This window comes from Dreissena polymorpha, chromosome 6, assembly GCF_020536995.1.
Source record: "Dreissena polymorpha isolate Duluth1 chromosome 6, UMN_Dpol_1.0, whole genome shotgun sequence".
Taxonomy (NCBI): domain Eukaryota; kingdom Metazoa; phylum Mollusca; class Bivalvia; order Myida; family Dreissenidae; genus Dreissena; species Dreissena polymorpha.
In genome coordinates, this window is record NC_068360.1 from 103,302,210 (window position 1) to 103,318,369 (window position 16,160).

At 34.6% G+C, this 16,160-nt stretch overlaps 2 protein-coding genes across 2 annotated transcripts in view; both read right to left on the reverse strand.

The window, feature by feature from the left end:
* Window positions 1-16,160, reverse strand: part of LOC127834929 (uncharacterized) — a 438,004-nt gene that overhangs the window by 289,727 nt on the left and 132,117 nt on the right. The window lies entirely within an intron of this gene.
* LOC127834934 (uncharacterized) lies at window positions 7,482-15,386 on the reverse strand. The gene is made up of 4 exons (XM_052361071.1): window positions 14,447-15,386; window positions 13,822-13,888; window positions 13,263-13,355; window positions 7,482-12,863 (listed from the first exon to the last, which is right to left on the reverse strand). The coding sequence occupies exons 1-4, from the start codon at window positions 14,645-14,647 to the stop codon at window positions 12,424-12,426; spliced, it is 801 nt and encodes a 266-aa protein (XP_052217031.1). The 5' UTR covers window positions 14,648-15,386; the 3' UTR covers window positions 7,482-12,423.

Genomic DNA, 16,160 nt, shown 5'->3' on the forward strand with positions numbered 1-16,160 from the left:
ATAATAATTGTTCGTATACCATACCATGTTAACTGGCTTGTTATGCGGTATACATTATGAATCTAGAAAAATATTAAGTAACACAATGTAAGTAAGTAATAAAACATGATGCAGTGACCGTACTCCCCCCGTTGAGTGATATGAAGTAAAACCCTATGTTGCAGTATAAGGTTTGCATATTGATTAAGCTTTGAGTCATTTATACGATGATACACTAGGGTTTGTAGCTGCATTTTTGACAAAAGACAATGACGTAAATGCAACAATAGCTAACTTTCTGCAAGATGCTTGATAACGCAGTGAACTGAACGTTTGCCTGTTCAAACAGACCCGTGCTTTTGTATTTATCGATCTGTTTCTTGTCAATGAACATATTAACATCGAAATTGACAAAAAAGCCAGGTACACATATCCAAAGAAAATGTCCGAGTGATGCTTCACTTCCAAGTCTTTCCGTATAGTGAACGCAATATAAAGTCCGGCTTATTGTTCTCAAACTTGCTATTTCGAGATTCCTATATGTCTACAAAAGGAATAAAAAAGAATTATATTAACAATTAAGTATTTATTTTATATTAACCTTGTTATAATAAATACCATTTCAACAAATGTTGAAGAGTTACTTACATATGTATTTGTAATCATGATATTAACAACTAACGCACTTGAACATCCTCTACTGTGCAAACCATAGAAATGAATAATAGTCTGCACGAGTGTGCTTTATGTAAGACACGTGTAGTAGGACAGCAAGGTCATTTAGAAAACAAAACGAAAAACTGATAACTTATCGCTAATATGTATAATCAAGTGCAAATTTCTGCATATCAGAAGCTAGACAAGATTCACTACCTAACGTTGTGGTCTTGATATTATACAAGATATCAATGCGGATATGACGCGTAAGGATTCTACAAACGACATATTTTGTTACCTTGTTTAAGAATACAGGTATTGCGTTATGAGTGTTGCCGTATCTTGTAAATATTAGTTTGTTACTGTTTGCTATACTGCAGGTTTCTTTTAACACAGACTAGCACTTGTTCACGATGATACTTAATTGACAAATAAAAGTGTGCACACCAATAGCAGGGCAAATTATTATGCATGTGTATGTGTCATATAAGCAAATGCCATGCAGCAAGACACACAACACATATTCTAGATACTATACACAAACTCATACAGTAAATTATACTGGAGTCAGCACTTTGGACCGGTTAATGCAAAGCATTAGGGTTTAACAAAAATGCAAACACAACTTACAAAAACCAGCAGCATCCAACATTTACCGACACGATGCCACTCATTGATAGCCCACTGACCAACGTACACACCTCATAGCAGTCAATTGTACAGAAACACACAACATGTACATTAAAAATAGACTGAACAAATCGTATTGAATCGGTCAATTAAAAATATTAAAGGTTTAACCACTAACACCCAACATATAAAAGAAAGAATTAAACAGCAAAACCGCATTTATATTGAAAACGCAAGCCATGAAGGGTCTTAAAGGATATAAGGGAGTGTCCAAAGATAAAATCATAGCATTCGAAAGCATATCTTACTTAAGAATACGTTTAGTTTAACAAGAAGCATGCCAATTAACAATTATCATCTACACAGTCATGTTACAGGGAACAATTCAATATCAAGAGAATACTATTTAAAAATACAAAAGTTTGACGTTCGTTTATATATCGTTTTTTTTTACATTTTAATCATTAGTAATGCTTTGTTTTTAACAAATGTGTCATTTTCGACATCAGTTCCCCAAAAAAATTGAGGTCGCTTATTTAGGTCGCCATGGTGTTATGGATATGGTGTCCGCCTAGCGACCGGGAGGTCATGGGTTCGATCCCCACTGTGGGAGCGTTCTGTAGATATCCCCCAAATACACCAAGTACTGGCTCTAGGCCCAGGAAACGGACTCGAGAGCGTTTCAATAAACCTGAGGTCTTCGATGCAATCGAGCTTAAATAAATAGGTTTAAACTAAACTTAAAAAAACTAATTGATTCTTTCAAATATTGTATCCGCATCAGGAACGGCTGTGTTTGACAACATGTTATATCGTCTATGTACCAATTTCGGCTAATATTATTAGTTAAGCACGTATGCTATTTAGTAATACATTCGAATATAAAAAGTTATGTATAGAAGAGTGAGTTCTACATATAGACTTAAACTTGATGGTGTCTACTACAATTGAGACGAGAATGACTATATGGAGTTATAAATAGCAATACAGCTTGAATCAATTTTACAATGAAGTCAAACTTAATATCATTGAACAGCGCCATGAACAAATAAACGTAAACAATCATCTAAATGCTCATTAAACTTAGATATATCTGATTTTCATATATTTACGTCTAATGTAAATCGTTAGGATATGATGTTAATTGTTAGAAACACGTAAATGTTGTTTGAATAAACATGGGACCAGTGTGAAATAAAGTTCCATTGTCATGGTGTTTACATTTTTGCTGCAATATAATTCACAAAACATAACACATAACACAAACATAAAACAATATGTATCTACAGTACAGCTCACGCAAAACCAACAAAGTCTGCGGCTACGCCGCGGACAGATTCTTCTGTTAACGTATTTTCGCCGCGTATTTACTCGGCATGATGCCGAGGCAGTCGGCGAAATTTCGCGGAGTGACGCCGCGTCTGTTTTTGCCTCGGCATCGATTCGCGGAGTAACGCCGCGTAGATGCGGCGATTCGCCGAGTATAACTATTTACAAATATTGATTGTATACTAATCTATAACACATGTTATCGAAATATAGAAACATACACAGAAAATACGCTGTGCGATTGTTAACATTTCTCTATATCTGCATACATTTAATTAAATTATCAATCGGATGTCATCTGTCAAAACAATTATTGTGTATGTCGATAACTAGATCTATATTGAGTTAAAGTTTACACTGTTAAATCACGTCGATTATTTCGGGAACGAAAATTGTTGCTTAATAATTTAAAGAAAATAAATGTAGTATTAGATACACATTTTACAACATGTACATGATTCTAGGCTTGTTATTCTTTAGCAAGGCAACCAAAATTCTAAAGATGGCTGCCAGTGCAGCAACCATCTGCGAAAAAAGAGAGACATATTGTTGTTGCTTTGTCTAAGTTATCTCTATAACATTAATATGAGGATAAACAGTGCACCCATATCTCAACCTGTGCTTTGCGACACACTCTTTATAAATTTGAATGGGTTGTGTGCATTTCGAACTTGCGGTATAAAAAACTATAACATAATTTTGAAAACTAAGATTATGCAATAGCGAACAACTTCAATGCCTTCAGCGATTTGATATAATGTTTTATTTGACCGTACGATTATTAAACCTTTAACATAACATATTTTTATAAATCTTAAACTTGTAAAAATTCCATATGTATGTATGTTATGTTCAAATACCCGTTATAATATACAAATGAAGCTTTCACTCTGGTATATATTGTTGGGACGCATTGGCCATGGCATGTATTACTAGTATGTATTTGTCTATTGTTGAAGATCGTGTACCTTAAACATGATGAACGGGAGGGCTTGTGCGCTTGATATTTCGTTTATGTTAATACACCCGATATTTATAAGACCCATGGCGAACGCCTCATAAGTTTAAATTGTACTTGTGAAATCTGATACGGCTTTGGAAAATCCCGGTCTGTTGCAATCGATACCCCTGCAAAGCTTGTTTTTGTATATGATAAAATAGGTTTGCAAGTACGTCCTTTAATTTTTGGGCTTGCTGTTTTAAGATTTTGTGAAACGGGAAGAACATATTTGCAATGCCAATTATTTTCAATGAATAACTTAAGTCGGGCAGACATAGCTGATATCTTATTAACTACTTTTATGTATAAAACTTCCGTGTGTAACGCAAATGCTTGATATATATTTGTTATTCCAATTGTCGGAACTGGACATACCGATCGTTAAACTGATACTAGATTTGCACACTCTTAAATAAAGAAAAGAAAATTCCCCTACAAGCTGGCCATTATTTACGTTATTGATAATACTCTTAAAGTTTTTAGATGTGTATTAATATTCTTTTGCTACGAGACATGGTTTACTGGAATATACACGTAATAGGATGAGTTATTTTATTAAGTGCGATCAGTTATCATTTTCTGTTTGAAACAAGCATCATAAAATCGATTAATTGTATAATAGAAACACATAACATATTTTTATTATATATATTTATGGTTTTGAATTCATGTTGCATTTTATTATGTTTGATTTTTTAATAAAAAAGTGTATATCCTATGTACTGCAAATGACATTAAGTCTCGTCTTATTATCTACCATGTTGTACTTTATATAATCGTCTTTTCCATAAACTCATTATAAGTATTATGGATATGTGAATAATAAAGCACAATAATATAGTACCACATATAAATGGGGGACACACCTTCATATATTGACAATACACCTCATTCGTTTTCTTATTTCATTCAAAAGTGTAAGCTTCCTTTAACAGGCCTACTTTTATTCCCGCATCATATTACAAGCTTAATGTTTACAGCACACAGCGGTAACATGTTACGAAACTGCAACTTAATTGCATGTTAAAACCCTCTTAAAATGCAATAATTTATGTCAAGGCCTCAATTTCATTGTGGAAAAGTATACCGTACTTAAGCATGGTCTACGTGCATGCTAGCGCTGAAAACATGACAGTGCGCCGTTAGTTTTCAAACAAACATTTGAATACGTATTGTATCTTTGTAATCTGATACAACGCCCGGGAATGGCGATCTGATAAAATCGATATCCCAGCCAAGCCTGCTCTACATTAATATATTTTGCATACCAGCAGGCTGAATATAGTTTCTTAATTGCCCATGACAACAGGAAGATAAGTATCGAATGTGTAGAATTTCCAACGACTAACCAAGAGAGTATTAACATTTAAGAACAATTAAACAGGTGCATGCCATGGTGGTCTGATGTGTCATTATGCAAGGATATTTAATACGTGTTTCTTCCGATCATATTATTTTCCTGCCTTTGTAAATGTTTTGCAATATGCATTGTATTATACATCAAGCCTTTTCAGACAACTATTTGTATGATCAAGAATAAGGAACATTAATGAACAACACGCTTTACATTGTAGTTAAGATCTTTAATCCTGTTACTTGCAAACGCCTATGCGCCATAGTGTGGTTTTCAGTAGTTATGTGAATCACATTATATTACATGTTAACTTGTATAAACAGCCATTGTATTTAAGTAGGTCATGGTTGTATTGATTGCTGAATATTTGCTTGGAGAGGCTTCTTAAGTTACAGGCGCGATTATGTAAATTGATTATTTAAGTCTAAAATAGTGTTCAGGTGATCATTTTCGTCGTAATTTAAAAGCATTTTGGTAGTGCGATCATTTTAAGTGTGGCAGCTAGAGCAGGTATAAATACCAAATGTGTCAATGCATATTTTGCCAAAAATCATGATAAAGGTTTACCACTGAAAACTTCACGTATCATTGCCTTAGATACGTATATGTAAGGCAAACGTATAATGGTGTTACGATTACAACCTTTTGGTAATTCATGACACGCAAGGAATTTTGTAAGAATAATGTAATGACAGTGTTCTTATTTTCTTAACGTAATGTTCAACACATGAATTTGCGGGGTACAGAATTCGCGCTATTCGATTGCCAATGTGCTCCTGCGGTCTTTATCTTTAATACCCAGTCCATGTGAAGAAAAGCTACTTATTTTTAATCAGAACACTCGTTTAACCGTTTCCCTTTCAGCAAAGTGGAAATGGCTATGTGCAAACAGCAAAAAACCAGAACAGCCTGAGAGTAACTCGCAGTCTGTTCAGGTTTAATGCTGTTTGCTGCTCATCAGTATCTTATGTTTGTAGATGAAGGCTTAAGAACTTAAATTGAGTAAGAAATGTCTTAAATTAAATATAACTTTCCAAGGGACTACAAATGCGTGAAAATACGTATCTAAGTGGTAAAGGGTTAAATTGAAGCCTATTATGCTTGTTCGATGTACATGTATACACGTCAGTTCTAATGTTTAGCGGTCCACTTCTACATCTATGTTCAAATGCGGTCGTGATATTGAACATAATCATCATCATCATCATCATCATCATCATCAGCAGCAGCAGCAGCAGCAGCATCGGCGGCGGTGACGGGGCGGCGGCGGCGTCGTGGTCGTCGTCGTCATTTTCATCACCATCATCATCATCATTTGCATATGATACTTCACGTGTCTGAGATATATGTGGTTCCATTAGCTGAAATACAATAATTTTCTGTGAACAGCAGTATTTGGCATACGTACGTGTTTTTTTATGCCCCCCGAAGAGTGGCATGAAGTTTTTGAACTGTCCGTCAAGCCGTCCGTCTGTCTGTCTGTCTGTCCGTCAGTCCGTCCGTCCGTCCTAACACTTAATCATTGGTCATAACTTTTGCAATATTGAAGATAGAAACTTGATATTTGGCATGCATGTGTATCTCATGGAGCTGCACTTTTCGTGTGGTCAAAGGTCAAGGTCATCCTCCAAGGTCACAGATCAAATATATGGCTTCAAAGCGGCGCAGAAGGGGGCATTGTGTTTATGACAAACACCTCTCTTGTTAGTTGTTCGCTTGCGAACAATTAAGGTTAAGAGCTAGTTTTGCAAGTCGGTCTGCTCTTAACTACCCTAAGAACGATGACCACAGCATCTGCTTGTGCACACTGATTAGCCTGTTTATGCTTTACCACTGGTACACTGCAGACAGTGAGTGTGTGTATGTAATCAATAGTGTTTAACAGCCTGTGCGACGACATTGGCCAGTTTGTCATTGAAATCTGTACATACTGGCTGCGTTCAGGGAAAACGGGGCCTTATGTATGTCCAATAAGTGGTGTCCTGTGCACACTGATTAGCCAGTGCAGTTCGCACAAGCTAATCAAGGACGACACTTTCTGATTCTATGGTGTTTTTCGTTTAAAGACAGTCTCTGGTACTGGGTTGACAATTTATGCATATGCATTAAGCCCTGTTTTCCCAAGAAGCTGCAGTCAGTATACAATACACTAATTGTTTCAGTTATGAAGGAACTGAAACAGCGTAACGGTAACGATACAGTGTGTTTAAATTATATTTTATTTAGAGGAATTGTCCGAACGTAGTTAATCTACATTTAATAAACATCATGATTTCAGAACTTGTAATCAGTTTCTATCCCAGGTAAATTATAGTTTATAAGATTGTTCGCCGAGTGACTCAGCGTCATATCACCAACAATTTCCTCGGCATCATGCCGAGGCGTGCCGCGGCGTGTCTCGGCGAACAGACACGGCGACTCGGCGACCAGATGGTCGATGCCGAGTCGACTCCGCGACAATTGATGTCGTCAAACTCCGCGGATCGCGGAATTTGTTGGTTTTGCGTGAGCTGTACTGTACCGTTTATTAACTTTTAATATGCATGCGACCAATAATCAATTACAAATAAAAAAGGAACATATGTTCATATAGACATATAGTAAATTATAGCAACATCAAAACCTAAAATCAAAATCTATATATTGACAATAGTGTAGAGTTTTCTGAAAAAATCCATGTTCAGATCACAAGCTGAGACGTTAGATTATTTATGATTTTAAAGTTGGAAAGGTCATGCAATTCAGCACTGTCATAAAATAGAATCCTTCCAATAAGATGTGACACATTTCCTCTTTACATGTCTCGTAACAACACGTGGCAAACGGATATAATATTGCACTTAACGAACAAAATTGCCCCCTGTAAATTAATTTGTATGTAAACCGCTGTAGCAAGCGCATGTGCGCATAAAAACGTGTGTTATCTGTCCAAATGCTTTACCAAAATTAATTGTGAATAGATAGAGTACATTATTCAACCATTTAAAAAATCACTTCTTGTTTGTGTCAGAATATTATACTTCGGTTATGGATGTACCAACATTAAGTTCGTTTTATGCTTAAAACAACATTATATAAAAAATAGATGTAAACTACACACTTTTTTTATTAAAGTGACCATTGAAATATTAAACTCAATATATGCATACTAACCTTAATGCAAACAAACCATTTTTGTTGATTGTAAAATTTCATAAAGGGGAATAAAGCTTTAAATGATAACATTTTGCGTCCCTTGGCTTACTTTCCCTTGATCAATCTACGTTCATCCATATCCAAACCCAGTATATATTTAATCTGTTTGCTGATAACAGACTTTATCAAATCTAAATACTAATATAACGTATACATATGCATAAGGGTAACATGCATTGAAAAGATTGTCCATAGGTAATTGACGCATACTGGATATTAAACCCACCTTAGCTATTCAGCTTTACGAGTTCTGTTTAAAAATAATTTTCACACCAACCGTAAACAATACTTACAGAGATTTTGTTCCGGGATTAACCTCTTAAGAATCCCTAAAAATAACCCTCATTCAGCCGTTTTTTACGGATTAATTCGTTTTCACCGCGTTTCTTCCGAAGTCATCTGTATTCCACCTTTTCTAGCGGTTTTTATTGATAAATTTCGTAATTTCTTCCTTTTTAAGGGATTAATCTCTACCCTTGCACAGTCTTTTAAGAGGTGAGTGAATTTAAATAAAGTAAAATTAACCTCTACCCATGCGCAGTCGATGTCAGGGACGAATTGAGATGAAAAGGCGGAGTTTATCACTGTTGGCAACGAGTAGGCGGGGCGTAAAGAACTATTTTTAGATGTAGAATTGACTTGTGTCGGTGCCCTGCATACTCAAATTTAAAATATTATGCTGCATACAACATAGTTCATAACCCATAAAACACACATTTGTTAACTCAACAAATATTTTGTAGGTGCGTGTTTTTAACTAGGATAAACGTGATATTTACCCTGCTACACACCAAAGATATATCAATTAACAAAGATTCGTGTCATCGGAGATTCCCATCGATTCAGCAACCGATAGTTCAGTTAATTGAGAAAGATGACGCATCTTATCGTGATAATCTTATCTACACATGTTCGGCATGTAGTGTAACAGGCATACCAGTAAACGCTCTTAATCCAAAATGGTAACATTGTCTCCCTTGCAAAGGATGCTTTTCGCCTCTATTGCAGATGTACATTCTAAATGTTTATTGTTTTTCTTAAGTTATTTATCGGTAATAAGTGAAGGAAATATCAATTTATTTGTTTCCTTTCTTACTGATCAATATAGCATTTACACTTTAAAAAAAAGAAACAGATCAGTCAATGAAATAATGGGGACATCACAGGAACAGTTTACAATAAATTCATCAATTTTATTTTAGCCTTCAGTTTTAATATTAACTTTAAAATGATACTTGATTAAGAAACATAATTAAAATTACAGGTTATGACAAAGGCATATACGAACTGTTCAATAAAAAGTCGTTCCACTGCATGAGATTTTCTAACTATCTTCTAAACAACTTCATGTTAATTGAGTTTCAATTTAAATGAAGTTGTTCAGACGATATTGAGTAGACAAACGGTAAATTTGTAAGGTTGGCGCTAAGGAAGAATAGGTACATGTAGTAGCCGATTTTGGCGTTTCGATGACGTCCCACATCATAGGATCATGAGCTTTATATATGAGTGTATCTGTCTGTTTGTGTGTGTGATGTATGGTATCAACGAGCATTATATTGAATTATCAAGCAAATAACTTTTACATACACATTGAATATTTTTCATTTGGAATTAAATTAAATGCTTCAGTTCATGTATTTTTATTGTACATTTATGTTCATGTATAAACAGTATCGGGTTAATTCTCTACGCCCGCATAATCCCACCCCACCTCAACAATATTGTGTACCAACGTACTTGTCAAACAAGGCTGGTGCGTTTTGGATCTTTAAAAATACATCTACTGCAATGTGTTAGTCGTTTTTGTTAAGTTTCAATGTGTCAATACTTTTCAATTGTTTGCATAAATTCCGATTTAAGAAATGCATTGTAAAAGTTTACATGTATTGATTTGCGCGTCGCGTCTTTATTTATTTACAGCGCATGGTCACGCTTTCCATGCGTACAACTTGTAAAACGACAGCAAAATTTCGCGATCTTATTAAAACACGTTTTTTACTTGGCGTAGATATATATTTAATGGAAAACACTGACTATGCGTACAAATGAATTCTAGCAGCAAATATAATTACGTGGCTGTAAAAAACAAACGGTGTTAATCAGTTTTAGGAATGACCATGGTGCAATATCCATGTACTTGAATAATTCGCTACCGCGTAAACTGTTTAAAGGTTGATGTTTTCACAATTTACTCGCCATAAGTAATTTATTGCTCACAATTTGCATTTATATGTTATAAGTCATAATGTTTAACATTATCTTTACACAAATTGGTTACAGTGAAAATGTGTGATGATAATGCCCGACATCGTCCTTAATGTACTGTTTAATAAACCGGCTAGCGGTTTACTTATGTCAATCAAAAATAATAGTTGCCAGTTAACCCCGTCCTCATTAGCATTATCGAAACTGATTGGACGGTGATCATAGTTCGGCGACTTTAAAGTTATCTGTGTCAGCATACATAACTCTGCAATGTGGCATGAATATTCGATGGAACGTCATGCTACCGCTAAACGGATGATTATCTATTACCCCATGCGGCTTTTTTGCGATTTCGCGCATAAACTGGTACCGGGTGCTCTTTTAAATTAGGTAATATTGATGCACTTATAGAGAAAACTTGATTTTGTTTTACTATCGGCATTTTTTTACAATTTTCTACTTAAATCGCCAGCTAAAAGATTCGATCGAGATTTGCGATTTTGGCGATCGGAAATGCTAGCACCGCAGTAATTTTTATCGGCTATACCTTTTTTATTTTACCTCAAAATTGATATTCAAACATGGAATATTAAGTTAACAATAGTAAAGCTGAGGGCAAAGGTATATATGTATCTTTCAATGCGAAAATCAGCATCGGCCAGCTATGTTACAAAGAGTCGCTAATGAATATCTCCAGGACTGTTCGCGTTAAACTAACAAAAAAATCTTGAAATTTGTATTTTGCCTTTAAAAATATTACTTACATGAGAAATATTTATAAAGAAACAATTAAGATTTAGGCAAAGGCGGATATGTACTTTTCAATAAGAAAATCTGCATCGGGCAGGAATGTTACACAGATTCGCTAATGAATATCTCCGAGGTTATTCACGTTAAAATAAAAACGTTTTATTGGTCTTGTACATTTGTTTATTACATTTTAAATGATACGTATATCATAGGTTTTTTTAAATGTGTTAGGCAAAGGCTGATAAATACTTATAAATACTTTTAAAACTCGGCCTGAAATCTCTCTAAGTAGTGTGATCTAATACCCGCGAAAATATTAATGTTAAAATCATTAAGTTAGAGACTGTACAATTTGATGTCACATATATACTTATACTTTATTCATTATTTCCAAACATAAATAATACAGTTTTAGGCAATTGAATGGTATGCTTTACCTTAAAAACTTTAACAAAGTATTTTTGATCAACATTGGTTCAGATACACTTTTTTTCAAATCTGTTAAGTTTAATTTTTAAATCGTGTTTTATTTATCAAAGCTACTAAATGTATAAATATCGAAACGTTTTACATGTATCACATGTCATCAGTTATATTGTGAGAAGTGATGAAATGTTGCAACAAGCGCATGATAACGCCAGATAACAGAGGGAGATAAGCGACTTCCCGATCGATTTCACGTGGTATAGATCTCATTTTCTCCACGCATATTCCCGATACTGTCTTTTGGTCAGAATGGGTGTTTCCAATCTGTGTTTATTTAAAGATCTTTGCTTTAATGTAGCTCGCGATAATAACTCCGTCTTTTCACCCCTACGCATGCGCAATTCCAGATAAAGCTCGCATTCTAAACTCCGCCTTTTAGCAGAGTGCTAGCATCCCGATTTAACCCTAACAATTCCAAACAATCCGTTTTCCTCCCAACAATTCCTGAAAACTCCCAGAGTGGATTGTCAGAGATTAAAAAATCCCTAAAAAATCCGGATCGTTAGTGATTAATCCCCACAAATATTCATTCTTTAGCAACCCCTTATTTGCGGAACAAATTCCCTCACCCCACTGTATACTATATGCTTTGCGATACAAATCATGCTCTAAAGTATTGCAAGTGAAGGTAATAATTGATAACATTTTGGCCTCACTACCTTATCATGTTTTGTATCAAAGAACAATAATAATATACACATATTTAAGATTATGTTCTTAGTATGCCGTATTTATATAGATCAATAATAAATTGCTTTTTCTGGTAATACACAGTACATTTTTTTAAACGGCGTGTTATCATAATAAAAATAAATATATCACAACCTACAAATGGTCAAATTAAACTCAGCCCAAAGTAATTTGCCTCCGAATGAATAAGCAAAGAACAGTCATTCAGTTTGACAGAAATTTCATCACCGGCTAGTAGCTCCACCAAGGTAGATATTTCAGTTTGAAAATCAACGAATGCTGTACACTTGCAGTAAATGTGGTCTTGATTGGTTGACGCCACTTCTTGATCGTGACCTAGCCGGATGTTGAACCGGTACATAGCATGTCTGACCAACGGTACCTCATCTGCGTTTGTTTGTCTTTCGGGTAAGCTGCAATTGAATCGATGGTGGAAGGAAGAGTACATCCGATATGTTCCTGTGAGAGGTACAATCAGCCGATCATTTTGGGAAATGACATCATTTCTAAGGAACCCAACGCTGGGTTGAGGTCCGTCGTTGTTCGCGCCAAATAACACCTTCCCCAAAAAATGTATCTGGTCGTCTGCGAGTAAACGAAATAATTGCGCCAATAAGTTAATGAGCGTCGTAGAGAGAAGCATTTAGTTGAAATTTTAATAGGGAAATTTACACATTAAAAGTTGATATCACCGTGTGTCAAGAAAACCGATTAATGTCCCAAACAGGTATAATTGACAAGCCTTCTGCATTGTATGTATCGATATTGGCAGGTCTGAACGCACTATAAGTGCGTTTAAACTATTTTTCTAAAAATAAATTGATGGTTATACAAAACAATGTGACTAAAACAATTTTACACGATCAAATGTGTATTAAAACGTAAAATTGCTCAGTGTACTTTATGCATGAACTTTATTGCTTTTCGACAGCACATGGAGCATACATGCATAACAACAACTCGCTTAAATATTAAACGGTTAACCTTTTTGGACACAACGTGTGCTTCCGACAAGTTTGGCTGCTGGCTTTCTGTCAGTCAATCTATCCAAGAAGAATTCCTTTACTTGAACGTGGTCTGTTAGCAAACAAAAGAACATTATCGTAATCAAGTCTAACTTAAATGCTATTTTAGCGCTGATATAGACATACTATTGTTGGGGAATTATTGAAGGTTGGCAGTGAGACTATTAAACTTATTTTAACACATCTTAAATCACATTCTTTTTAATTCAAAAGAAAGCGAACATAACAGAGCGAACTAACACTTTCGACTCTAAATGCTAATACAATAAAACGAGTAATCGTAATGGAAAAAAAATGGCTGTTGATATCCAAAACGATGGGAATGTTTCTTTTTTAACATTATTAGCAGGGACCAGTCAGCATCATCGCGTGGTAAAGGTTACACAGGACAAGGGTGCAAATATCTCTTAGATAAACTTTTTTCAGTTACGCCATTTTAATACATAGCTTAATTAAAACCAGTAAACATTTTTTATAAACACAATCCATTTAAAAAAAAAGAGTGAAAATCTATTTACTGTTTAGGTATTCCGTCACAAATAAATTATTGCGGGTGGCTACCTCTGTATACACGTGACTCATCCCCTGTTAAATAAATATGCTTAATGTTGCATTGGCAGTCCTTTGAATAAAAGATAGCATGATATTGAGGCTACATGTTTGCAACTACATAAACACTTAAAAAAAAAGCTTCTCGAAATTAAAATGAATCGAACATGTAATATCTTTTAAGCGTTTACAGGAAAGTGTTCTTGATATAAAACGTTACTAAACCGATTACATATTATCTACTATAACTAATCATACAATAGTTTATTGTCTTCAAATGTTTGTACATGACTGATATTTAACACTATTTCATAACAAACTGTTTTGGTCTACTCGAATGTTCAACATACCATACCAAGTCAACTCGCATGCTCGTTATGCGATATACATTATAAACCGAGTAAAATCTTAAATAACACAATCAAACATGATGAAATGAAAATGCCATCCTTTGTTTAAATGCAATACATACATGTGATGCAATAAAATGGTCGTGTATAAATAAAGCATAGCGTTATGTATGCACTCGCGACTTCATCACTTGGGAATAAAAGCTGTATTTGAAGAAAAGAATAATTGCAAAAAATAACTTACTTCATTCAAGAGGTTTGATACCGATGTTAATTTAAGTTTTTCCTCTGGAAACAGTTTCATGCGATAGTGTTCGTCCATATGTTTCGTGTATGTCCATGAGCAATTCCCTATCGCAATTGACACCAGAATCAGAAACAAACAACCACAGATAATAACAAATGGATGCTTCACGATGAACTCTGTTCGTACGTCTAACGCCATACCTAGTACTTCTTGTTGAAGAATAAAGTGTGTAGTTTTTATTTCACTGCATATAATACATATATATTGCTCTTAATAATAGAACCATCTCATGCACTTGAACATTCATAAAATGCCAGTTAGAATTAAACATGCTGTTTCTCAACTGTATAAGGAACCGACTGAATAAAATAATGTGCAACTGTACAATAAATAACGTAGAGCAAGTACGTCATATGAATACTTCCGTGACAGTGTTTAAATAAATAAATAAATGAATGAGCACATCGGGCACTTGTCCAAGATTCTGTGGGAAAATATGTCTATTATTATAGCCAAACAAACGAAAATGTTAAGTATATATTTCACGATCTAGAAGAGTACATGGCATTCGTCCAACAATCTTTGGACATCATTCGCCAAACATGATAACAGTTGATAACACGGTGATATCAAATTTCAAGAGCGATGATGACTATAATATTATTTGTTAAGATGTTCTGGTTTTAGACCAGTCGATACTGTGCCCTATCCACCAAAATGTGTAAATTATATGGTAGATAACGACGCTACGTGGTTAATATCTACAAGTACATTTGTTTGTTTTGTAATTATTGTCTTAATGTAATTTATTGAGATACTTGGATTAATCCGCATTTTTACAAGATATCCTTGGGATCGCTTGATGTATAAAATTCTATGACGATGTACATTTCTTCGTTTGTGAACAACATATTTTTACTGTCGTTTTGTTTTACTCATATACAGATTAAAATAAAACCATAAAGAAATTATTCATTCCCTACATTTCGACGCTATGGAATGGCGCGTATAAGAGAAAATGGAAACAAAAAAGTACAAAGATAACTCTCGATGTCGATAATTTCATTGACAAACTCCTGCATTAATTCGTACCTTGATCCTACGATATGACTTTACCGCCCGTGTTAATGCAATTTCGGGGTACCCCGGTAGCGCGCTATGAGCATTTGGAGTTGATACTATTTATAGATGCAATGCAAAACATTTTTGAAAACAGCTCGATAGTGTTTTGAACTTATGACAGCAATAATGATATACACATTTGATTGTATATTTAGCGTAAGCTTATTGTTTGAAAGCTACCAGCCAGGCAGGAAAAACAATTTATTAATGCTTGTTTTTCTTTTATAACTTTTGCAATAAATAGGTACAATGTATGAATGTCAAATTATAATATTTATATTGATAAACCCTCTAAAACTGTACATTACTAACATACAGTATATTAAAACGGAAGTAAGACTTGTATATCTCCATGTGATACAAACAGCACCGGCAATATACAAAATAAACTGGTATTTCTTAAATCAGCTTTGTTCGTTAGTGAAAGAAGTGAACGACGAATGTGATTTAAACAGAAACTTCAGAATGTGACTTTTGGATCTTTGTATTGAACGCTGACAATTTGTTAAGTTTTAAATGAAAGTCTTAAATCGAATTCGTCTTTTCTCGAAAAGCGTGGCGTTGTTAGTAATTAATATATTTAGGCATC

What these genes read in the sequence shown, in the direction of transcription:
- LOC127834934 (XM_052361071.1), bottom strand. Translation starts at nt 14,647, where the DNA reads ATGGCGTTAGACGTACGAACAGAGTTCATCGTGAAGCATCCATTTGTT. An exon ending in TGTGACGGAATACCTAAACA is followed by an intron (nt 13,356 to 13,821) that starts GTAAATAGATTT and finishes GTTTGCTAACAG; the next exon opens with ACCACGTTCAAGTAAAGGAA. An exon ending in CACACGTTGTGTCCAAAAAG is followed by an intron (nt 12,864 to 13,262) that starts GTTAACCGTTTA and finishes GTTTACTCGCAG; the next exon opens with ACGACCAGATACATTTTTTG.